This window comes from Serinus canaria, chromosome 4 (assembly GCF_022539315.1).
Source record: "Serinus canaria isolate serCan28SL12 chromosome 4, serCan2020, whole genome shotgun sequence".
In the NCBI taxonomy this organism is placed as follows: domain Eukaryota; kingdom Metazoa; phylum Chordata; class Aves; order Passeriformes; family Fringillidae; genus Serinus; species Serinus canaria.
In genome coordinates, this window is record NC_066317.1 from 67439358 (window position 1) to 67464729 (window position 25372).

General features: G+C 39.2%; 1 protein-coding gene across 2 annotated transcripts in view; it reads right to left on the reverse strand.

Moving 5' to 3' along the window:
• CTNNA2 (catenin alpha 2) overlaps window positions 1–25372 on the reverse strand; it is a 468362-nt gene that overhangs the window by 50218 nt on the left and 392772 nt on the right. For both annotated transcript variants that reach the window (XM_050974177.1, XM_050974178.1), the window contains exons 10-12: window positions 13975–14067; window positions 13551–13707; window positions 10428–10628 (exon numbers count right to left, since the gene is read on the reverse strand). In XM_050974177.1, the coding sequence (XP_050830134.1) occupies window positions 10428–10628; window positions 13551–13707; window positions 13975–14067 (451 nt within the window). The remainder of the gene's footprint in view (window positions 1–10427; window positions 10629–13550; window positions 13708–13974; window positions 14068–25372) is intronic.

Consider the following 25372-nt stretch of genomic DNA (forward strand, 5'->3'; position numbering starts at 1 on the left):
TACCTGTTTCCTAAAAATATATTTCCTGCTGACTTTTTCTCCTACGGCAATCAGTTTGTACTGCAATTTTTGTACTTAGAAACATCACTGCAAATTTTGTTTAGTGATATGGGAACACTGAGATCCCTGACAGACAGAGAAATGCTAAGTTACATAATAAAATTATTGAGATAGAAATTAAAAAATGCTTGGGCGTTCTTGTTCGTAGCATTAGAACAAAAAGTTTCATTAATATGCAAGATTAAATGAATGCCTTGCTGATTTATTGTGCTTTTATGGCCTTATTATCTAGGAACTTGAATTCCTCAGAATCTTAAGTAGATGTGAATGTTCAGAAATGTGGAAAGGGATAATTAAGACACAAAAAACCCAATAAAGGTCAAGGACCCTTCAGGTGCATAGTTTCTAATTCTTAGTAGCATCAATGGGAGTGAGGAAATTTGTCTGGTTTTGTCTCACACCACACAACTGAAAGTTTTAAATCTTTCCTTACACCAGGCAGAGTACAGCAGATGCATCCATGAGAAAATTAATCACACCTATCCTACTTTAAACACTCAGGTTCAGCTGGATAAAATTCTGATTCTCCTCTGCCATGAACAGAGAGGGAGGTGTTTGCCTTAGACCAGATTTCTGCTTTAGACAGCCAAGTTTAGGCACAAATCACCAAATCCAGGCACACTTCTGGCTCTGAATCAGGCTGAGCACAACGTGGCTCCTTTCCATTCCAATCTCACTGGAACTGAAGGGTTCCCAGGGGCATCATCTCATTTTTCTGGCCAGAAGACCATTTTTGAAAAGCACCAGCAGAGCTATATTATAGAGCTTCATTTTGAAAAGATGAGCACCTACTTGAGATTTTTAGAATCCAGGGATTTGGATCCAAGGGAAGCACCCTTCCCAAGGACCAGGGGTTGTTCCCTAGAGCCAGACTGTCCTCAGACAAATCAGATATTTGAGCAGCAGAGAAGTGACTGCTCTCCTGTACCCCCTGCACCAGCTGTGCCCTCTGGCTGGCACTGAAACCTCTGCATTTGTTTAAGCATTTCTATCCATCCTTAAAAACTGCTTTTCCCTATGCCATGTTGATAGGGACACATCATTTAAGGTGCCAATCACATTCTCTAAGTAGTCCTTACATGGATATAAAAATCTGGTCAGTTGTGGGGAAGATTATTCAAGGATGGCATGGCAGTCTAAAGGTTTGGACTGTACTGCTAGAAGTTTCAGGGTTCCTGAAAATGTCTGTGCTTCTCCTAAACATCATACTTGTTTGTGTCACAAAAATCAAGAAAATTATCTAGAATGACAGGCAGGAGTGTAAACTTAAAGCTATCAAGGGAGACTAAAAAAAAAAAACCCTATGAATGATCCATTATGCTAAAAATAAAAATGGTCTCAGAAAAAAAGCTCAGCCATTATCCAGATTTAAGAGGTTTTAGTTTTAAACACTCACAAAGTTACAGCTTAAAAATTTCAGGGCACTGGATGAAATTTCTTTTGTTGGTTTTTGTGTTTGTGTGGCTTGGTTTTTTTTCTTTTTGTTTTGCTTTAGTTTGTTAATTTACTTAACGGAAGAAAGAATGCAGTCTCAAGGGAAATTCAAGTATTTAAACCAGGTATTTAAAAGATCATTCCTAAGGGATATCTGACACCTTCTGTCAAAGACAGCACACTTTCTCTGTTTCATTTGACAGATGAATAAGGAATGAAATATGATACCTTATTTAGCTCAAAGTGTTTGTCAAAGTCTGTTTCTATAAGAACTGTACATTCCTTATCAGAAGATTCTAAATACTGAACAGAATGTTTTTAAGTCCTGGTCTCATATAATTCACATTTCAGTCGTGACTATTATATTGATAATTGAAAAGAAAAAGCTTTATAGAAGTCTACTGAAACATTACATAACATATCTTAGAATCACAGAAATGTTTGGGTTGGAAAGATCCCTCAGATCACTGAGTCCAACCCTTAACCCAGCCCTGCCAAGGCCACCACTGACCCATGTTCCCAAGTGTCACATCCACACAGCTTTTAAATCCCTCCAGGGATGGGGACTCCAAACTGCCCTGGGCAGCTGTGCCAGGGCTGGACAAGCCTTTGGGTGAAGAAAACTTTCCCTGATATCCAATCTACACTTGCTGTGGTACAGCCTGAGGCCGTTCCCTCTCCTCCTGTCCCTGTTCCCTGGGAGCACAGCCCGACCCCCCCGGCTGTCCCCTCCTGGCAGGAGCTGTGCAGAGCCACAAGGTCCTCCCTGAGCCTCCTTTGCTCCAGGCTGAGCCCCTGCCCAGCTCCCTCAGCCCCTCCTGGGGCTCCAGACCCTTCCCCAGCTTTGTTTTGGGTATCAAACCCTGTGTGTCTCACACTGGTGAAATGGTTAAAAGTCAGCTGTAAAATAATGAATATCAGCTGAATGCCAGCTGTAAAATAATGAATAATGAATATCCACACCCTGTAGGAGTTTGCAGTGAACACAAGACTTTCAGGAAGAATCAGCCTTCCCTGCCAAACACTGATCTAGCCACGGCCCATAAAAACAGAATTCTCAGGCTTCCTTGAATTTATGGCCAAGTCCTGACCCTCTGGCTCACCTGTGTTAAGCGTTCTGGCACTTCCCAGAAGGCTCCAACTTTATCTGTGGGTTTATGCAACCCAGCAGATTGATGCAGGGATGGAAGAAATGGATTTGTTCACGTGCAGCCAAGGTGAGGTGGACATTACAGAAACCAATGGCACGTCTGGAGCTATGGTACCAAGTGTTGGGAGACAGGGACACACAAACTAGAGGGAAAAACTCATCTTCAAACATTGTCCTGACTGAACTGCCACTGACAGAAAGATAAATGTCAGGGCAGAAGCCAGGCAAGTGCTGCTTGCATCCTGGCCAGCACAGGAGGCCACTCATTAAGGACAGGTCCATCCCAAAGTGACAGAGGAGGATGACAAATGTCATTTGTGTCTCACCAGTTTCAGCTGTCTCACTCTCCTGTGCAAGACTCCACCAAAATATTGAGCACCCCCAAAATATTATTCCTGCCAAACAGAACACCCTTCAGGGCAACATTTGAAATGAAAGCAAGCTCTTCAGAAAACTCCCTCAAGAAAGCATTCTCATGCTGTTGGACACCAAGTAGGTTATGTAAAAAGCAAACCCCCCTTCCTGGCTCAGCTAGAAGTTTGTGTGTATCAATATGTAGGTGTGTGTAGGCAAGGGGATGCAAGGAATACCAGGGCTGTTATTTTAAAACATTATTGTACAATTCACACTTGTGTTCACAAAACATTCTGTTGGGGTTGGTGGATGGATATTGACTCCATTTCTCTGCCTATATTTTCTAGACCTGGTAAATTGCTTCCTACTTCCAACACCACCAATTAAAAATTCTAATTAAAAAAAAAATGGCTTTTAAGAGCACGAAATATTTTTGAGAACAGGTTTGAACAGTGACTAAATACTACTGGTTTATAAAAATGGGCATTTCTATTCTATTAACTCACTATTCATTATACAAGGTGTCTGGAACATCCAAAATAGATTACTCTGGCATCTTTTAAACCCTCACTGAGTTAATTCACAGCTAAATCTTGAATTCTCTTTGATTATGTAATCCTTATCTTGACCTTCTTCCATTTCTGGCAGACCTTTAGGTTTTGGAGAACAAGTGGAAATATCTCCTTGGGGAAGTCAGTGAATATCCTCCTATAAGCACAGCCCAACATCTTCAGCACTGATGTGAGGCTGTTCAGCATGGAGAAAATATGATTTCTCTGCTGCCCATTACAATGCCACAGTTCTTCTGAGACAATGAATTCACTCAGAACCTTTCTGTCCATGCAGATAATACAGATTTAATTGTTTCATTTACCTAGAGAAATAAAATAAAAATATCTTTTAGTCTTGTCTTTCTCTCCCAAGCAGCATTTTCCTTTTGGCAAACTTTGCTGCTGCCTGTTCACCTGTTAATGAATGCACTGTACACCAACCACGGTGCTGGCCCTGAAGTGACACAAGATTTCCCTTTCTGCTTGCTGAGAAATGATCCCTTGTGCTTTGCCTTGTCACCAGCTCTTAATCCATCAAAGGCTTTAACACTCACCCCATGGTTACCTGGCTGCCAAACAGCTGTGGGTGCAGCATGTTAGGAGAAGCCCTTGAAAGTTTAGATCAATTATGTTATATTCTCCTTTAGCACTCTATTCCATTTTTAAAAGTGGAGACAAAAAGAACCAGCATTTCAGCTTTGAGCTACAGTGGTGATTTGTTCATCTCTATGTCTCATTTAATTGCTTTTTAATGCATTTTATATGGTTTCTTAGTTTATCCCTCTGTCTATTGATCAGAGTTTCTCTGGTTAAAAATTCTTTGTACCAAACCAACGATCTTGGGTGTTCTCTGGTCCTTTTGTAAAATACCTTTTCTTTAATAATGCATTACATTTTTCTTTTGTTGGTGGCACCTTGACCTTTGCATTTCAGTTTAGCAAAACTTTAAAGAGAATGCTACAGTACTTTGCAGAATAAAAGTCATAATGTGATCAGAACTCCTGGATAAATGATTTCATGTACTCAGGATGATGGTACCCATAAGTTTTACTTTAACTACCTGAACTACAATAAAACATGAATTTAACATCATTAATTTTTTAAATAGGCCCCATTTTACATCTTTTAGCTCTCCCTCAGATTCAATATGGGGTTTTTTTTGATTACAGCTATGCTTAAATTCATCTTCTTGCTTCTACATTTTGTTTCCCTTCATACCACTGCTGAAAAATCCATCTTTCCCACATTTTAGTATTAGGTTTGATAACATCATTGAGCTGCCTTTTGCTAGTGATAAATATCTTTAAAGTTTGCCCTACTCACACTGATAAAACTCTCACAGGCTTACTGCTGAATTGCCAGTAGTGCTGATTTTCAACTTCAGTCCATTCTGATAAAGACAAAATAAAACAAAATTCTGTCAAAACAGAAGTCGGAGTGACCTACTTAAAACCAGTGAGTTACAAAGTTACTGGGATATTTTTATGCCAAAAGCTGAAATTCCAATTTCTGGTGTGACTCAGACGATTTCAAATTTCCAGTGTCCTTCACAGGAGTAACCCAAGTAGGGTGGTACTTGCTGTTCCAGGATGGTTTCCAGACAGCCCAGTGCAAATGGAGGAAAAAAAAAAAAATGTTGGGAAGTTTTCACAGCCCTTCCCAGGCAGTTCTGGTCCCACTTGTTCTGCTCTTATCCCTTTCATTTCCCATTCACTTCCTTTCATCACATGCCTGCAATTTCTAATCCAGTTTTTCCAGCTTAAATCCAACCTTCTTGACCTTTAAAAAATGTCACGGCTTTTTCTCCTTCCCGACCCTCAAAAATCTTGGATCTGGCCTCATTGCCTGTTCCTTGATTTCTTTCTTGGGACAATTATTTTTATTTCCTTTGAAGCACAGGCTTCTTGCCTTCAGTTTTTACATCTTTTGAAGGAATTGCTGAGCACACTTCAGTCTCCTCCTCGGTGAAGGCAACGGGAACGTCTCAGGTGGCCTTGGTCACTTTGGGTACTGAGCAGGATGAGGAACCTCAATATTCAAACAGCAATTCTGAGCAGAATTACATAATTATAATTCTGCTCTGTTTCCTCTTAATTCCTTTCCTTTTCTTTTGCCTTTATCCTTGCTTTTAACTTTTTCTTTCTTCTCTTTTCCTTTCCACCCTTCTCTCCTTTTCCCCCTCATGGAGAACGTGTAACAGGATAATTTCACAGCTCTCTACAAATCTGAATACCAATATATCACTTAACAGAGGTACCCTAAAAAACCTCAACCAAACAAAAAAAAAAAAAACCACGAAGGAACAGCCAAAATCCACCTCAAAGCCAACCAATCAACAAAAAAACCTGAACCTTGAAGCTCTAGTTTACTCCTGCATGAGTAACATCCACTAAAATCACTGAGTTTGGTGTTTGTTCACAGTGAGCCCCTTTGACTTTGTGGTTTTATAGATTTAATCTCAGATTTATAAGAAAATCAGCAAGCAAGAGCTAAGTTTTTGGTGTGGTTTTAAACTGAAAATGAAAGTCCTCTATCTTAAAAGGACTTTAACCAGTCTGTCACGCCCTAAAACTGCTGCCAGAGAAAAGAATCCAGCCTCTATCAAGTACTCGGCTTTAAAGGCAGTTTGTCAGACAGGCACAGGCAGCAAAGCACTGAAACACTAAAAACTCCACCCCATGTATTCCAATGGCTGTAAATTAAAACAACAAACTAATAAACCTTGGAGGTGAGACTGCCTATTGAAGCAATGTTTGCAGTTTCCATTTCTCAAAAACTATCAACATCATTTTCATGAGAGATTAATTTTCTTCCCCCCTAAAAAACAAAACAAAACCAAACCATTAGCAAGGTGCTTGTCTTTCCAAAAACACTGTATCCAAATTTCTCCACTGTGGATCCAACCCAATATTCACAGATCACAGTGAAATCTCTGGAAGAAGAGGCTTAACAGAGGTTTCCTTTTCTGAGTGGACAATTAAAAGCAAATAATAATTATAAGAGATAGGTAATCTGTTTATTTCTTTTCCATCATCATTTAATTAAATTTTTCCCAGCTTCCAAAACACATCATTTAAAATTAAATTAAGGTCAGTTAAAGCAAAAAAAAAAAAATAAAAGGAAGGAATAAAGATGAAAAGAGTGAGATGTTCAAGATTGTGCTTCTCATAGAGATTTTGATGTGCACATGTGTGGGCGGAACCTGAATCCAAATCAATCCAAATGCATCACTGTGGTATTCACAGGATAGAGAGAAGCTGTGAGAAAAAGCAGAGGAAAGAATGATCAAAACAATTCTTGTCTCATTTGCTGCTCCTGTGCTGGTGCTCATGTGGAATGTGTTCTGGAGATTGTTTACCCAAGGATTGCTTGATTGGATTCTGGTGGAATTGTTTATGTTAATTAGCCCATCAGGTCCAAGCTGTGTCCTGACTGTCAGGAGACAGTAACAAGGTTTCTTTTAGTATTCTTCAGTATTCTTTGTAGTATAATATAGTATACTAAAGGAATTAATTAGCCTTCTGATATCATGGAGTTCTGTGCATCATTCTTCCCTGCCTCTGGGGATCCTCATAAATCTGATAAATCACTGCCACCATTCCTGAGTGTTCAATAAATCTGGGCAGGAACTTAAGGTGAGGAACTGAAAGAATATTGAAATGAATGCATGGATCCATAGGTACTCGGATCAGGGAATCACTGAGGTTCAATAAATTCAATAAATCTGGGCAGGAACTTAAGGTGAGGAACTGAGAGAATATTGAAACAAATGCATGGATCCATGGGTACCCAGATCAGGGAATCACTGAGGTTGGAAAATACCTCAGACCATCGAGTGCAACCATTCCCCCAGCACCACTGTGCTCACCACTGTACCCTGTCCCCAGGTGCCACATCCACAGGGCTCTGAACCCTTCCAAGGATGGTGATTCCAGAATGGCTCAGGGGGGCTAAATTCCATTTTAACCACTTCATTCTAAGGCAACAAAATGAGTCAGTTAATTCTGCTTTTAATCATACAGAAATCATAATCAATGCCTTTGTAAATGGTCTGAAAAGCTGCAGATAGAAATTGTGCTCCAATAATAATGATCCACATTCACAACTGGCAGAAACTGTTTAAGCTTCATCAGCTTCATTGAAGTTGGGCCCATTCTGTCCCCTGAACTACTGCTACACAATTTGTGCATGATACAAAGTTCTTAAGATTGTAAACATAATATTTTAATTTTTTTAATACTCACAACTTTATTTACACTTTATAAAATAAAAACATAAGTAAAAACAGACTTGGAGGAAAAGGGACTTGTTCTTAACTATTGAATCCCAACATTGGCACGTTGATGTTGTCAAGATGCACTCAGTCCAGAGTTTATAGCACTTAGCCATAATTCTAATTATATCAAAAAAGTAAATTAAGTATGGGATAGAAGTATTTGATGTGCATATTAATGATCTATATAATGGCACTTTATACCTGCCTGTTGAAAAATTTTTAAAAAGAAAATTTATAGAATATTGGGTCACAAATTTTAGTTAAATATAAAGCTCGGACATACATTTTGTTTTGTTTAATAAAGAAATCTTAATGGTAGGAAGAATTCTTCCTCGCCCCTCTTCAAGCAAAAGACAGCTTTAACAGAAGAGTGCAACAAAATATTTTACCATGTCAGACTGTCAAGATTATTTTCCTTCTGTGAATTCATAAAACCAGCTCATAAACTTTTAAAAAGGAGCTAAATTTACAGTACTTATTCCACTGATCTCTTGTTGGGCAGTAAAAATAGGCTGACATTAAGCTGGGGGCTACAATACCACAAGTAATATTGAATCATCCCCAAATCAGTTTTTAGCTTATTTTGTTGATTCCTTTTCTCAAAGTGAACACAAAGACTGCAGAGCTAGAACAGTTCTTGCTTTTCCATCTCACAGGGCAATTCCTGGGCTTTTGGTCCAAAGGTCACATTTGATGTATCCTGAGCTGGTGCAATTTTCATTTGTTCCTTCTAAAATAATCTTGATGGTTTTAAACTCAGATGAAGAAGTGCACTGAGGCAGGGCAGGATCAGCTCAGACACTCCCAGACACCCCCAGTTTGTGCACCTCTATCCTACCAGGGCCCCTGACCAGTGTGTGGGGACTCAGTCTGTGAAGTCAGTGAGGTCTGGAGCACGATTCTCCCCAAACCAGCCAAAGCCACTGCTCTCAGATGAGAGCCCTTGGCAGCACTGCCTGCACTGGGTTACTGAGAGCACTGATAAAAAGGGCTGTAAAACAACCAGCACACACCTGATCACCTTCACTGAGAGGAACCCAATCCCTGCTCTGGCAAGGCAAAAACAGACTGAAAAAAAAAAAAAGAATATTTCTTCTCACTCTATCAATCTTGCAGACTTTTCTACTTTTATATAATCTATGTATTTTTATACACTCTAGCAGACTTTTATATTTTTTCAATCAGGTGGTGTATTTTCAGTTGCTTATATGTATTTTTCAATGAAAAGTTGTTTTGTTTAGCAACACTTCAGTCATCACCAAGTACATTCACCTGCACAGACCAAAGAGTAATGTTTGCAGTGATTTTCTGGAGATGTGCAATACATAATCAATCAACTCAGAAGAAAAGGCTGTGCAATATTTATTCAAATCATAGAAACTTTGATGTAGTGGCCTAGTCTTGATGTGTTACTGAATTTCTTCTCTTATTTGGCTCCTGTCAGTATGACTTCTGCAACAGCAAAGTAGAGAATAAAAGAGTAGAGAATAAAAAACACACTTCCATCCACGAATTTGTTTTTATCTTGTTTTCAAGAACAGATTTCCCTCAGAGTCACAGATCTCAGAGAACCAAGTGAAAGTCTTAAATGACTAAATGAGAGTATTCCAATAATTCTTTCAGCATTTCACCAAACTCATCTGTCACTGTAGGACATGAAATGATACGATGCAGACACGCAGCTTTCTCAAGGTAAAAAAGAGAGTTTTTCATTTTTGACTAACATTTATAGATTTTTAATAGTGGCAGTGGATTGGAGGGTGACAGTGCCACCTCTCCAATGACACTGGACAACCCAACAGTCTATTACATTTCTCTTCTTCCATAAAAGAATGTAAAACAATAACTCATTTACATTAAGTAAATGAGTGTGAGAAAGTTTGTGACAAGAATTTAAACATTAGAAGGCTTAGAAAAATTTAAAAATCAGGGTGACACTTGTTGAGAAGGATGAGAGTTTGACAAGGCAGTCTCACAGCTATGTATCCTTGGCAGAAAGATTTTTGAATGGAGAATCTGAAGTAGGAATAGAGATGGAAGCAAGTTTTGATATAGAAGAAAAGAATTGCTGAGCCAGTCTGACTGGATAACCAAGGAGCAAAGGGTGTGTGAGTTAGGAGGGGTTTTTATGGCTCAGAGCAAAGGATAAACCCACCCCAAACAAGAAGATGTTTTTACCAAGCAGAAAGAGAGCACAGGCAAACAAGGCAGCAAATGTTAAAAGTAGAAAAAAGGGCTCAGAATTTTCCACTGCAAGAAAACTGCAAAACAACTTCTAGCTCAAACTGCAATGTACTGACTGTGAGTGATTGGGGAATGGTGACATGAATATGGTAATTACAGCAGTTATGATGGGCTATAGGTAACAGTTAAGGTATAGATTGGTTCTGGTGTGTGAAGATGCTCAGCAAAGAAAAGTCTAGAATGCACTGTAACCTAAACTCAGGGTCTGCAGGCCTGCCTGCAGCTGGAGCTGACAGTGTGGGCACAGCTCTGTCACCCACCACCCTGCACTGCTGGGACACCTTGGATGGAATAAACTGCATTTTGGAGAGCTGCTGAGTGTCCCTCATCCCTGTTTTCAGCTCTTACAGACACTCACCAGTTTCAGAGAGCAGTTTGGTAGCTTCCAGCACCTTCTCAGTGTACACCCCAGTCTCATAGTTCTCCATCTCAGCGTTGATGATGTGGATGACTCTGGCGGCGCGGCCCCGGATGGCGCCCGCGGTCCGGTCCAGCGTGTCCACGTCCCCCTCTTGCAGGGCAATCACACACTTGTTCACATCTTCCAGGATGTGGTTTTCTGGAATTCAGGTTAAAAATACACCTGGTTCAACTGCACTCTTCCTCACAGCAAAGCTTACTCCTTTGGGCAAATGTCAGTATATTAAAAAATGGATATCTACCTTTATCCAGGCTGTAAAACAAAAGCTCTTCTGTGATATTGTCACATAACAGTAAAAATCTGTGTGATATTTATCTTTAGTAGGGACTGGGCTGTGTGTCCCAACCTGTAATTCCTTAAAAACCACTCACATTAATTTCAAACATCACACTGAATTTTATCATAATGAAATTGTAATTAAAATGAATGCAAAAGGGAAAGCAGTCAAATATTATGTAGATTCTCTAATAAACAGTTGGGCAATTTTCTGAAGGTGAATTTACACTCTCCCATAAAGGTTTATTACATTTGGCTCATTTTTGCCTAAGTAAGTCAGAAAAAAAAAAAAATCAATCACATTGAAAAGACAGCAGCAAATGGCCTTTGTAGTTAGCACAAAACCTGGGCATGAGCAGCTCATCTCCCTCACTCCATCTGTGCCAGAGAATAAGCTGGGAATTTCTAATAACACACCCTGATAATTATGTGTGACTTTGCATAATCTGAAGCAAGGGGTGACAACAGTGACTCTGCTCAGAGGAGGTGATATCAAGCACCTTAATTGGATTCTTGGGAGATGCATTGTTATTTTTCTGGCTCTGGATCAGGCCATCTACTCTCATGTGCTGCAGAATCAGAATTTATGTAGTATTCTCACACACAAATTATGTGAAAGCATGAAAACTCTGACTAGGTCAGACATTATTCTCTGCAGTCAGTAGAGTCAAAAATAATTTTAATAAGACCACGAGTGAATTTCATATTTGACCAAACTCAGTCTGAGAAACTCAGTGACTGAACAGCAACTTGATTTTCTGCTAGAGACACCTCTGAACTGAAAAGGAAATGATGTTCTTTGTAGTAGTAGTAAAACAGGATTAATCAGTTCACCAACTGTTTTCTGTTAATTATCCTTTGCCACTAGAAGGAATGACTCACTAATCTTCACAGTTAAAAATTCTGAGGTTGGATCATTTGAGGGCTTTAGAAATGTTTTACATGATGTCGAATTTTACACTGCAACAATTTTGGATGGAAGCTGAAAGTCCCCTGAGCTGTGAATCTGAGCAACTTGCAAGGCAAAATTCTTTGTTTTAAACACTCCCTGCTCAGAATAAAAAAAGGAGTGCTTTGTAAAAACTTCTCCTTGCTCTTTCCATTTCACCATCACCCATTTGTTTTTACCATGACACAAACAAATTTTGCCCTACAAGAAGGAATACATGAATTTGGACAGTGCCTTTGGAATATGAAATAACTTCTTGAAATTATGGCCAGCTTTCTTCTGGTAGCCACCATATTATTAAAACATACCATCAAATGTGACAGTCGATATGAAGAGGAGGAGGTGTCATTTTAGGAGGTACATTTAACCAGATAGGGGCATTTTGAATGCTTCACTGGTGTAACATCCAAAAATAAAAATACTCTGTGTAAGCTGAGGCTTCCAAGCTTTAGAGCAAGAGCAACAGGATTTCTGTTTCCTCATGTTTAACAGAGATGTCTGTGCAAAGAATTAGGAAAAAGGAATCTAAGCTTTACAGAAATACTTCTTAGCTGCCTTGGAAAGTTTGGATCTAAGTCAAAACTCTGTTTGAAGGAATTGAGATTTGAGAAAGAGAAAAGAAAAACCCCATCATCCATTCAAATTACTTCTTGTGTACAGATACAAGCACTTGGAATAAGCAAAGTCCTCAAGCAAAGAAGAAAATGGCCATTTGAGCCAGATTTCCAACTCTGGCACACGGGCTGGGTCTGCAGTTTACAGCCTGGTCATCCCTTTCTCTTAGAAGTAGTTCTGCCAGAAAGTGTTTGTCAGCTTCAAATCTCAAATAAAAATCAGTGTGCTCTCATATTCTGAAGTGCCCTACTGTTCAGAGAGCTCATTTTCATTTTCTTGCAGTGGCTTGCAGGAAACACTTGCAGGGCTGTTGAACAGAGGAATGTAATTAACTAAACCAAAGCATTTCCCTGTTAATAAGGGTACCAGGATACAACCAAACAAGACAAAGAGGGCAAAAAAATAAAAGAAGGGATTATTTTAAATGATAAATATTTTTTTCTTTCAATGTATTTTTTTCTCTTAAACTTCTTTTGGAAAATTTAAGAAATATCAAGGAAAATAATGTAGAACAAAACATAACATTTTGGCCAGACTGTCTCATGAGGTTTGGCTCTTCTGAGACATTTGAGTAAGCAAAGCCCTCTTGGCACACTGTGTCCTTACTCACAACACTGAAATTTACCCTTCTGAGCAAAACAGGAAAATGAGTTTTCTGCAGCAGAAATTAACCCAAGCCATGCACCACTTTTGTAACTACAGCACTCACTGGGTATGATCAAATTATAACAATCCACTCTGCCACAAGCTGGAGCACTTTACCAGGAGGATGGAGGAAAAACTGTGACCCAGAGTCAGTGTCCTTCTCTTCTCCATCCCTTTATCCTCCCCACCCAAACCCTCCTGTGATTCTTTAAAGTCCACATTTCCCGCCTCTTTCCTCAAGGATTCCAGCAATTTCTACAAATACTCTCAGCCAGTAACAGGTCTGGAACACATTTTTAGAAGGTGGGCAAGACCCTACTTTGTGTCTGAGTTGAAACAAAGCTTCTCTAGGATTAGAAGCCCAAATAGGTGCTATTTTCTGGGAGGTGCAGAGCCAACCATTGCCACCAGGGATTAATTACACGGTGTCGTTGGTCCTACTGAGTACAGATCAGCACTCCAATACACACAGACTAATGGATTAATGATGCTTTAGTAATTACAGCTTTTATCTGCTCTGACCCAATACTTTAATTTAGCAGTATATTTTTGGAAAAGTCTCTTGAACCCAGTACCTGAAACAGAGAGGAAATCATCCACTGAAGTGATGTCGTCGACAGCCTCAGTGAGAACTCGCACCTGCTTCTCCCACTGGTCCTTGAACACATCCATGTTGTCCTGGGCTACTTTGCTCTGGGGTCTGGCAGCCAGTGTCAGTGCAGCATTAATTACCTGTTGGTCAAAGCCATTTGTTAGAGGAGGAGTGGTAATTTTATATAATTTTTTTTTCAAGGGAAAGGGCAAATAGATGGTGGACTGTGTTAAAAACACAGCACACAACCCATTTGGTATGAAAGGTCTCAAGATATGGATGTAGTTTTCATATTTCATGGAAATCAGGCAACAATCTCATGACAAAGACAAGGCTATGCTCTTCTTCTAAGGCTTTTAAGTGCTAAAAGACCTCTCAAGTAGCTTTTAGCAGGAATCTTCACTCACCTGTGGGCACAGACTGTCAATCTGTGTGGCTGCCATACGGACTAACTTCACACCTTCCTCATTATTGGAGATTGAACAGGCCAGGTTTGCAACCTGCAATGAAATCATGAAACCATCAGGATGAGAACCAAGTTTCAGGCAAGTGAGCCATTTTATACCTTTCTCTGCTCCTTTTAAGCTTTGCCTGAAATGAAAGAATTTTTTCCAGGAGGAATAATACATCTTCTGTGCTGGTGAACAGAAACCTTGTAGATTATTTCCTTACTAGCAGACTGAACTACCCATCTTCTTTAGATTTTTCTCAGAATCTTCCTGCACTGTCAAGTGTTTTCCATCCCCCTCCATATCTTGAAAATTATCTGCTTAGAAGTGATATAGGGAATGCAGAACATCCAGACATTTATTTGTACATTTCCTCTTCTCTGTTTCTTTCTCCTCTTATGAACTACATTCATTATTAATACAGGCAAACAGGCTCATCCATACACTCTGAGCTTGGCCAAAGGGATGGTTTTTGATATCCTAACATAAAGAATCATACTTTCCAACCCATAATCAAAACTGATAGTGGGCAGTTACATATCTCTCAAATATCTTCATTGTTTCTGATGGCTTTGTGCATCTTAAAATAATTTTAATTTTCAGCACTTCTTTATTTCTATGTGTTTGTCTGCCCTGCAGTAAAATATCCATTAGTAACAGTAAAGTAGCTTAGAGATGTGAAATAACTCTGTTGAAACCTTGTTCTGTAATATACATCTGAAGATCTCATTCAAAGATCTTTAAATCCACATTTACTTGCCCTGGGAAGTGTGAAGCTCTAAGACTGAAGGCTATTTGGATAAGATAAAGACTTGGAGAGACATCTGAATGAGATCTAGAAGTCAGACCACGTCTCCAGGCATCTCTGTGGCTTGGATTCAAGTGGAGGAGCATGTTCTCCCAGCTCAGACAGCTCTTCCAAAAAAACCATTCCCAAAAGCTTTGTGCCAACTCCATGAATGTGCCCTGGGTTTTCCAAACAGAAATTCATGTCCCAGTGCACACTGTGATATTTAAATCACTGAGGTACATTTTGGGATGGGGGAACACAGGATATTTTTTAATCATCCAAAATTATGGTACTTTATTCTAATCTTCATTAAAAAAAACTTATAAAATTTTAAATATGCTTTCTTGATATTATTCACTGTGCCTGAAGGCATAGCTATCAGTTGGAAATGATTCATGAATTAGTTCAAATGCCCCCATCTTCCCAATTTTCCTCCAGTCTCCCCTTGTGGTATTAATCTGTTCTCATCTGCAGTGCACATCCCTGCCTGAGCCCTGATCCATCTGTTCTGCATAGAACCTATTTCACTTCCAGTTCTGTGCAGCGTGGTTTGCATAAATCACTGTGCCAAAGCCCAGGCAAGAAAAGAACCCAAGGCTTCAAAGAGTCTTGCAGGCATTTCCTAGTCAAGATTTTATCAGAATGTCGTGATTTTTATTTTCATTTCATGATGAGACAAATGAGTTGGTCTGTTTGTTAACAGCCTTACAGCCCTCCTGTCGAAAACATTCTCCTGAGATGACATCTTCCAATTAATTTACCATTTTCTGTAGTCACTTCTTTGCACACATCAAGCAAAACCCTTTCATCTTCACCAGAAACAGCAGCTAAGCAGGATAATATTTAGAATTCATTAACATGAGTGGAAATTACAGACTTTAAAAACTAGTAAATTATATTAAGTTTAGCAAGAGCCACCTTCCTGTATTGGAACCAAGTGGCTTTTCAGGCTGCCCTTACATTTTGTGATGAACACAATGAGAATTTGTCCCAAGGCTTCAGATGTAACATTTACTTTTTTGCAGATAGAAATATGTGATGAAGGTTTCTGGGTGCCATGAAATGGCCATCAAACTGCAAAGCAGGTCTTTGAGTTCCTCCAGAATGGGAGCAATGCAGATATAATCAGCAAAAATAAAGCCGATTTCTTCTCTGTGTCTACTAGTTACTCTTTAAATAGAATCTGATAGACAATATTTGGATGTTGCAAAGTGCCCTGTTTTTATGAGAAGGATACAGACACAAGCAGAGAAATCTTTTTCCCCCCCTTTTTTTGTAAGAGTTCACTACATTGTTTTGGGTGCTACTATCAAAACAAGAGCACCAATGTAATTATTGGTGCATTAAATATATATCACACAGCATTACAGTTATCTGTTTAAAAGAACTAATGCTATACATCATGTATAACCCTCAGTTTGATAGTTTCTGAGGTGTATTTCAAGCTTTGCCTAAATCCAGCCCTGCACCATCAGCAGTCAGGCAGCAAAACTATTGCACAATCCAGCAGGGAGGGTGCCAGCCTGCACCACAGCAAGATCTGATTATGTCAAATAAACACAGAGATAAGCAATTTCCACAGTGGCAGATGCAATCTAGATACAATTGAGTTCAGCCCTACAAACCTATGAATTTACCCAAAACTTAATTTTTAAAAGATGGCAAGAAATAGCCTTTACTTGCTCAAGCCTGAGTTTCAGGGCATAAGCATGGATCTGTGAAACAACACAAGCTTTAGGTGCTCAATCACCAGATACCTCACTTTTTAATTACTTTGATTGACTTTGTTATCAAATACACAGCCAAGTCACCATCAATTAACATCCACATGCATGCTCTTACTTGACAGAAACCACAAGGCAATTCCCCCTGCTTAAGCCTATTATAAAATCAGCAACTTCAGATGGTTTTCCTACCTAAAAATATGAATAAAAAAATTACTATACAATTGCACCCCATTTAGCTGAGATATCTGGATTAGGTGCCAAACTGATCCCTTTGGACAATGGGTAAAAAAAGGGAGGCCCTTCCAGGGGCTGTTCCAGGCTCCTGCTTCACTCATCCTCTTGATGTGTCTGGTTTGCTCCAGCTGCCCCTGGTGTTTGTTGAAAAAGGTATTAGTGAAATAAAAGGGGTTTTACTGGTGCATTATACCTTGTTTGGCATGGGTGTATTTAATAGAACACATTTTGAGAAGAACACAGACACTTTTGAGGGGGGGAATTTCCTTAACGTGCCACTCCTGGGCTGGATGGAGCAGAGAGCTCGGGAAGGAAAATAAAAAGGCTGTGTATTAATGCAGTGCCAATTTAGCAGATCTTTGATTTGAAGCCTTTACCTTTGCACTTCAAATGCTCTGTCTCCACCAAAGCATTGAAGGGGAAGTTTCCTGAGAGGCTGTGGAAGCAACCAGGTAGTTCATTTATTTTTCTTTTCTTTTACTGTTTACTAAGTTCCTTGAGAACACTGAACACAACGAGTGCCTAAACAGAATTTAGGATTGTATTGAGATCAATGTGAGCTGTCTGAAGAGTATTTATATCAAGGAACACATTTTAAATACCAAAATCAATGAACTGTGAATCATTCTCAAAAACACCTTGAGAACTTAATACCAGTGAAACTGCTGTGTAGATGAACATTATTGTCCAGAATTTCAGGTCTGCTAAGCTGCTCTTTTACCATGAAAACAATTGCTGAACACCTTAAAGCTGTCCTGCAAGAGCACAGAGAGGTAATGAGCAAGAAGATAAACATCCAGCTCCAGTGATGCTGTATTTTTCTGTAATCACCAAATCCACTGAAGCAATCCTCAAACTGGGGATGTGAAAAAGCAGGAACCAACTCCTCCATATGAATTTCTGTCAGTGGCACTGACATCCCAAGATGCAGTATCTGTCTTTAATCATGCAAGGAGTTCCATTAGTTTCAGTTATTTAAAATACATACAGGACCAGTTCCTATAAAATTCCTGTCTGTATTATTATTATTATTATTATTATTATTATTATTATTATTATTATTATTATTTTTGTATTTCAGCCTCAGTTTCCTGCTGGATAGCAGATTGGGGTGGGGAATGACTTTGTTTCTAATGCAAATTTTTATTACTCTTTGTGGTCACCTTAGGACAGGAAAATTTCATTTCTGCCACAAAATTGCACTTCCAACTACAAAAGCAATCAAGGATCTTTCATATCAATTTACTTCATTTTTACACTGATTAAAATCAGGTGTAGCTACCTTTTATTGTGGTTTTAAATGAGACTATCCATTTTTGACTTGAGCCCCTTGTATTATTAAAGGTAACCATGACTATCAAGATCTATTGTGCTCTCCTGACTAAAAAAATCCACTGTCTTCTGTTTCAAAATTAAATTCAAAGATTTAACATGGCCATTTGGAATTCAACCTAAGTGAAAAGGTCCAAAAGAAAAATCTATTGCTTAGAGCAAAAATGTAAAAAAAAGGAGCAGCATAAGCTACAGCAAAAGAGCAATAGCAACACAAAAGCTACAGAATATCCTATTTTTCAACATTTTCCTTTTATTCTTTTTTTCTCACCATAAATTGCTTAGAAGAAATGATAGTGAAAAGGCTCTGTTCAGCTTCCCCAACCATTTAAGCACTCAAAGGTAGAGAATGCAATCTATTTCTATCTCAGTTTCTTAGTTTTCCTTATTTTTTGTAAATATTTAAGACTTCTTAAATAGTTTTAGTCACATTTTTCTATTTATATAATTGATGTTTTCACTGTAATTAACTGGTGGAGGTAATAGGAAGAAAAAAATTGCAGGAAACTATTCTTTAATTAGGAAAATGCAGAGTAATCTACACAAACCCAAGACACCCTGGCAAACTGATATGTCTACACCACACATTTGAGAAGCTGGAACTTTTTTGAGGGATTCAGCTTCAGTTGAAGGTGCTTTAAGTCAGAGACTTCTGCAGCACTCACAGGGGACTAAAGCCAAGCAAATAATCAATTCCCATGTTCAGCTGATGAGACGTAATTTGCTGAGCTGTGGTATCTCAACTATTTGTAATTATTTATCCATTCACTCAGTAATTTATCCAGATATTGCTTCAATCTCTGAATCCTTAAAAATGCTGACATATATTAATGGTGGTGCTGCTGTAGGCAGCCCAGTGATATTCATGGAGCCACAAATAAGAGATTTTTTTTTCCAAAGGAGAGCAGAGTTGAAGCCAAGTTACCCAAGATCTTCAACTTATTTATCCTCGCTGTACTCACTCAAGCATTCTATTCTATGAGCAAAACTCTATTTATCACTGGACAGGATGTTATTGCACATACACAAACAAGAGCCAAAAAAATCAAAATGTCACTGAGAGTACCCACTGCAGCAGATTCCTGTTCCTCATCATGCTCTGCAGTGCCAGCTTGTTCTGCCATGGAAATATTAGACTGTGGCTTCTCCCTCCCAGCCTATTCCATATGGCATGGGGGGACCTCACCCTGGATAACACGGCCAATTTTCCCTCTTTTACATTAACCAGTCACTTCTCTAAGTAAGAGCTGGATTTTGAAGTTCAGCTGTACATATATTTCACATCTATTAAATAATCTAACTGCATGCAAAGCAGCAATAAAAGGCATTTCTTGTATAAATTAATAATGACCTGATTTACTGAGTTGGATGTTTGCCTTGAAAATGTCTAGCACCAAACCCTGCACATATTTACCATGAACTGCTCAGCCATTTCAACATGTATCTAAGGAGATTGGTACCAGCAGGATGTTAGAAAGCTGCAGAGCACATCAAGAACAACAGCTGAATGTTTTATTTCATGTCTTATGTGCTGCTCACTGAACCTATGAAAACCTCTTTTTACTCCCAAACGTCAACAGCATTTTCTCTCATATTTACTACAGGAATGAGGCTTTTCCACACACTCCAACTCCTTTCAGACTTGCTCTGGATCAGATTTAGCTGGAAGAGCTTTAAAAGATTTCTGCTTTTGGTAATGTTCCAAGTACCTCAGACTTCAATGAATCCAGCAGGTCTTGGTCTGAGATTTTTGAAGGAAACCTAAGAGTGTTGGAAGCCTCATGTGTACAGAAAGCTCAGCTCTAAATGAAAAGCTCCTAATTTTAGACTATTTCAATGAAGTCTTGTTAAATCATTCTGAACCTCCTTCATTTGCCAGGACCATTCTGGGGCATGCACAATTATGGCCTATAGGATGGAATAAAAGGGAGATCAAAAATGAAGTGCCTTGAAAAGTCCTTTTACTTAACTATTTTCATAACTGAAAAGAAACCAACACTGGCTCAAGTTCAATTTTAGAGCTGCCAGCAAAGTACAGAATTAAAAGGTATCATATTATGTTTAATCTTTCACTTTTCATATCAGACAATAATAATGATTTCAGATAGAAATAAAAAAATCATACAAGTAAATACCATCTCCTCATTGCTTTCCTTTCTGTTTAGATATGGAATTTGATCACAAAGCTCTGTCTTCCTGAAACAGAGCAAGTTTTTACACCATATTGATGAGCCTCATGTGATAAATGTGCCTGATTGCAAACTCCTTACTGTGTCTAAAGAGCTTCCAGAAGAAGAGTGGGATAATCTCTGATTTTAAACAATCTTTCCAGGCTATTGTGATTTCTCAGCAGGATCATCCTAAGAATTCTCTATGGAAAACAGGAAAAAGCAAATTGATTAAAGAAAAAAGCAGGTGATTATCTCAGGGCATTTCTCCAATTTAAACCTGAGAAAAATAATTCTGGAAATTACTTCAGTTTCAGTTTTAAGTGGGGTTTTTTGATTGGTTTTTTTTTTGGTTTTTGGTTTTTTGGGGTATTTTTGGTTTTGGTTTTTTGGTTTTTTGTTTTTCTTTTTCAGGGTTTCAGTTCTACTTTATTTTAATTTATAAAATTATTCAAGCAATGCTGTTGGACACTTGCAGTGGACACTGCCCAGAACCATCAGCTCCATCCTCAGCTGGAACCAATGGCCCTGACAGCAACTGCCCCAGCTCCTTCCTAAAGATCCAGTCTCACAATTAATAATCCAGGCTCACATCTGTCAGGAATTCTCTGTTCCACTGAATCTCCAAACAGCTTGAAATTCAGGGACTTTCAAGAAGAAGGTGTGGATGTTAATCCCCAGAGCTGAAACCAGAGGAAATGCTGAAAACTCCCTCAGGAATTATGGATGATCCTCCCTTGTTTTCTTAAGGGTGTGTTTGTGAGCCATTCAGCTGGAATAGAACTAAATGCCAGAAGCAGAGGGGAGCTCAGGGATGAGGGCAGCAGGAAAGGGGTTCCCTCCTGCTGAGGTTCACTCCCCCAGGAGCTGGGAAGGCAGCAGGGCACTCAGCTTCCTCCCTTCAGTGATTTGCTCACTACCTTGACGTAATTTCTGAATTTCCTCTCTATTCATGTGCACCCACTGCTGAAGAAATAAACAGCAAACAGCTGGAGTAAGCCAAGAAGAAGAGCAGGACTTAGTTAAGACCAGATTTGTACTTTAATTTTAACTGCCTTGAGCAATGTAGCACTGCAATGATAGAATGCAGCAAGTCTCTCTCCTGCAAGAGAGCACCTTGTAAAGATGGAGGGGATCTGCTCCCTGTTGTTCATCTATCCAGGTGGATCATGGAGTAAATAAACCTGCTCTAAACTGTGTCAGTCACATGACTGCTGAGTCTAGCTAGTCCAGCTAAAAGTGTTTCATTTCATTTACTGACTTTCTGAGTTCCAGGTAAACCTGTATTTTACATCACACTGGTACAGCTTTTTGTCCTTTCTCAGAAAGCAAAGGTAAAATTCCCAACTACAAGAATTTCTTCTGTAGAGGTCAGAGAGCCATCTCAGTGCTTTCTCCCCTCTGTTAGCAGGATTGGGTTCCCTCTCTATTTAATTTGATAACAGGTAAAGGATTTCAGACACTATTCCTCCATTACTGGTCTATTCACAGTGAAACATCAGTGAACAGAGAATGCAGAGGAACACAACAAACACGACAGCACTGGCTCTGAAATGTCAGAGACACATTGTCACACACAACAGAACCTGTCCCCAACAGTAACTGTGACATTCCAAAGGGTGCAAAATGGCCAAAACAATTTCTTAGTCTGGTACATCACCAAAACTCTGGAAGTTTTGTGTGTTAATCCTTTCTGGTCAATTTGCAGCCAAGGCCACTGCTACTAAAACTCATCATGAATTATGAGCAATGGCTCCTGAAATATCCAAGGAGCAGGAGGGCAGCTGGTGTCCTATGGAAAGAAGATTTACAGCACTGCAATGTGTCTGAGTCGATCCCATAAAGCAATTTTGACAACATACCCCTGGCAGTGCTGTAATTAATAGATATTAATAGCAAGCAGTTACCAAAGCAATCCATCTATCTAATAACAGTCCACTATTTTGGCAAACTGCTCAGTGACCCTGGGACATGGATGCATGCCTGACTAGGCTGTGATAATTAAATGTTAGTTATATTATCAGGGAGCTGTATTTTGACAGCTGTTGAAGAAAAAGAGGGGACTGTGTTGGAACTCAGAAAAGTTCAAGACATTAACAGAAGCTCTGAAGGCATTAACAGTGTGATATCAGACACCCCTGGGTATAAACAAAGCACAAATTATAATCACTGATCCCTAAAGAAACATAACTTGCAGGGTGAGTAGAACCAATTTTATTTAGCTGACCAATGTGGATGGAGCTGAACTTGGCAGGGGATGCAGAGAACAAGAAGGGCTTGCAGAGGTACATCAGCCAGAAAAGGAAGGGCACAGAAAGTGCATCCCCCTGATAGGCAGGACTGGCAAACTGGCAACAGCACATGAGAAGAAATGGAGGTACCCAACAACTTTTTTTGCCTCAGTGTTCAATAGCAACCTCTCTTCTGAGGGGAGGGACTGCAAGGCAGGGACTGGGAGAGCATCTCCCTCCTGCTGACAGAGAAATCAGGCTGGAGACCAGCTGGGGAACCCAAACCTGCACAAGTCCATGGGATCCAATGAGATGCACCCCAGTGTCACCATGATATTTTCTGAAAAATCCCTTGGCCAGGAATTTTCTCCTGAGAAGCCTCAGAAAAGAAATGTAAACAATAATTACCTGATTGCTTGGAATGTGGGCTGGAGATCCTTTACCAACAGGTGCATCTTTGATTGGTTCCATAGGAATTGTTTTTAATTGATGACCAATTAAAGCCAGCTGTGTCAGACTCTGGTCAGTCACAGGTTTTCATTATTCATTCCTTGCTAACCTTCTGATGTCTCCTTTCTCTTTCTTTAGTATAGTTTTAGTATATAATTTTCATATGATAGATATAATATAATATAATATAATATAATATAATATAATATAATAGATAATATAATATAATATAATATAATATAATATAATATAATATAATATAATATAATATAATATAATATAATATATATATAATATAATATATCAGCCTTCTGAGAACTTGGAGTCAATTTGTCATCTCTCACCACATCCTGGGGACCTCACAACACCCCAGAGCCCTGAGGGAATTGGCTGATGCAGTTCCCAAGGCACTCTCCATCACATTCACCAAGTCATGGCAGTCAGGGCAAGTCCCAGGTGGCTGGAAAAAGGACAGCACTGCTCCCATCTTTAAAAAGGGTTAGAAGGAGGACTCTGGGAGCTGACCCTGCCAGCCTCAGCTCTGTGTTTGGGAAAACCCTGGAGCAGATGCTCCTGGAAGCTCTGCTAAGGCTCGTGGAGGACAGGGGGGTGATTCAGGACAGGCAGCACAGCTTTGCCAGGGGCCAGCAGGTGAGGGAGGTGTTTCTGCCCCTCTGCCTGCTCAGGTGAGATCACACCTGCAGAGCTCAGCACAGAGATGGGAACCTGCTGGAGTGGGTTCAGAGGAGAGCCACAGAATCAGGGGGCTCATTTCCTTCCTAGGGGTGAGAGAAGAAATTAAATTTGGAGTGGTATTTGAAAGGCTCACCAAGTCCCATTCAGAGAAAGACTGATTTTACATGAACCCAATTTTTGTCCATGAATAATTTATGAAATATTTTTACAATAATTTAGTAATGGCTCAACAGGGATGCAAAACTAAGTCATCTGCCCAGAACCAGAATGTGTAGACAAGGCAACAGAACTGGATGTTCCCTCTCCCATTCCCCCTGTCAGCTTTAACCCTGGCATGGAGAGAGCTCATATTGCCTCAAAACATCATTTAGTTTCCTTGTCTGCTTAGCAGCCCTTTCTTCTGCTAATAAATCGCTTTTTCTCTTGGAAAAGTGATATTTATGCTAATTATCTTTACAATCAGAGTGTCTGACATCAAAAAACAAACACCAGAGTACTTTGCAGAAAAGCTGTTTATTGGTATGAGGTATTCTCCAAGTTTTGTATTAATAAAAACCCTCATCAATCCATTGTTGCTGATTTTTTTGTCATGTCACTGTCCATCACCAGAAAAAGAGATTTCTTAAATATTTGTGTTTATGAGTAGCTGATTTTATACCAGCAAGGTAAGCACAGACCTGAGCACCTGCACACACTGATCCCCCTTTTTTCAATTACAAACATAATCCTGGGCAGAGTTTTACCCTGAATTACCTCTTCTATCACACAGGGTCTCTCTCATATCTATCAAAAAGATGTTGCTCAAAAAGATGGCACTGAGAAACCTCAATGTGTTCTTAAAGGAATGACAATGGGCTGAGGAAAACTGCTTTTATATTAAGGTCTCTCTTCTCATCTGAAAGGGGGAATTTATAAAAAAAAAAAACAACACAATATTAATTATTCAATGTGCTGGGATGCACATCCTCAAATTATAATTTCTCCTAATTTAATGATGCACTCCTGAGGGGTTTTGCATAGAATTTTGGTTTTGTTATAGTAACATGGAAATTTTAATCTTACTTGTGAACTCAGTCATGTTTATTTGACTGAAACCTGTCTGAGCCAGTCTGACATTTTGGTCCCAGTTGTCACATGTTTGCAGTTATGGAAGCTGATTACCTCAGCAAAGGATCATCATCAGCTGATAAACACCCAAATCCACTTCAACAAAACCCAGATTATTTATTGTGTATTACAGTGATGGTTTTGACTTGTTCTGTGGCTCCTCAAAAAAAACCCCAAAAAAACAATGAATGCAGCTAACAAACAACTAGTTTTTAATAATGAGATTTTATATCAAGAGCTCTTCATGTGACTTTCAGCATTAAACAAAGAATGGAAACAAACATATATTTAAGAAATCAGTACTGACAGCAAAATTCCAAACAGAACTGCAGACACCTTTAACTCCCTGTGCTTTGATTTGTACTCCTCCTGGCATGCAGAGATGACAATAATAGGTCAATTGTCTCTGCTGTTAGTTCTAAAGGCAATAGCCCAGTGAGTTTGGGATTTTTGGAACTGCCATTTGAAAGGCAAGGGCCAGTAGGTCCAGAATGAGGCTGCAGAGAATCTCTCCAGCAGTCCACCTTAGTAATTTATTTAAGCTTTTGATTAACTTAATTCAAAGGAACAGAGAAGCCTCAGTGAAAATTAAATTCAATGCAAAATTAAAATTTAAGGAAA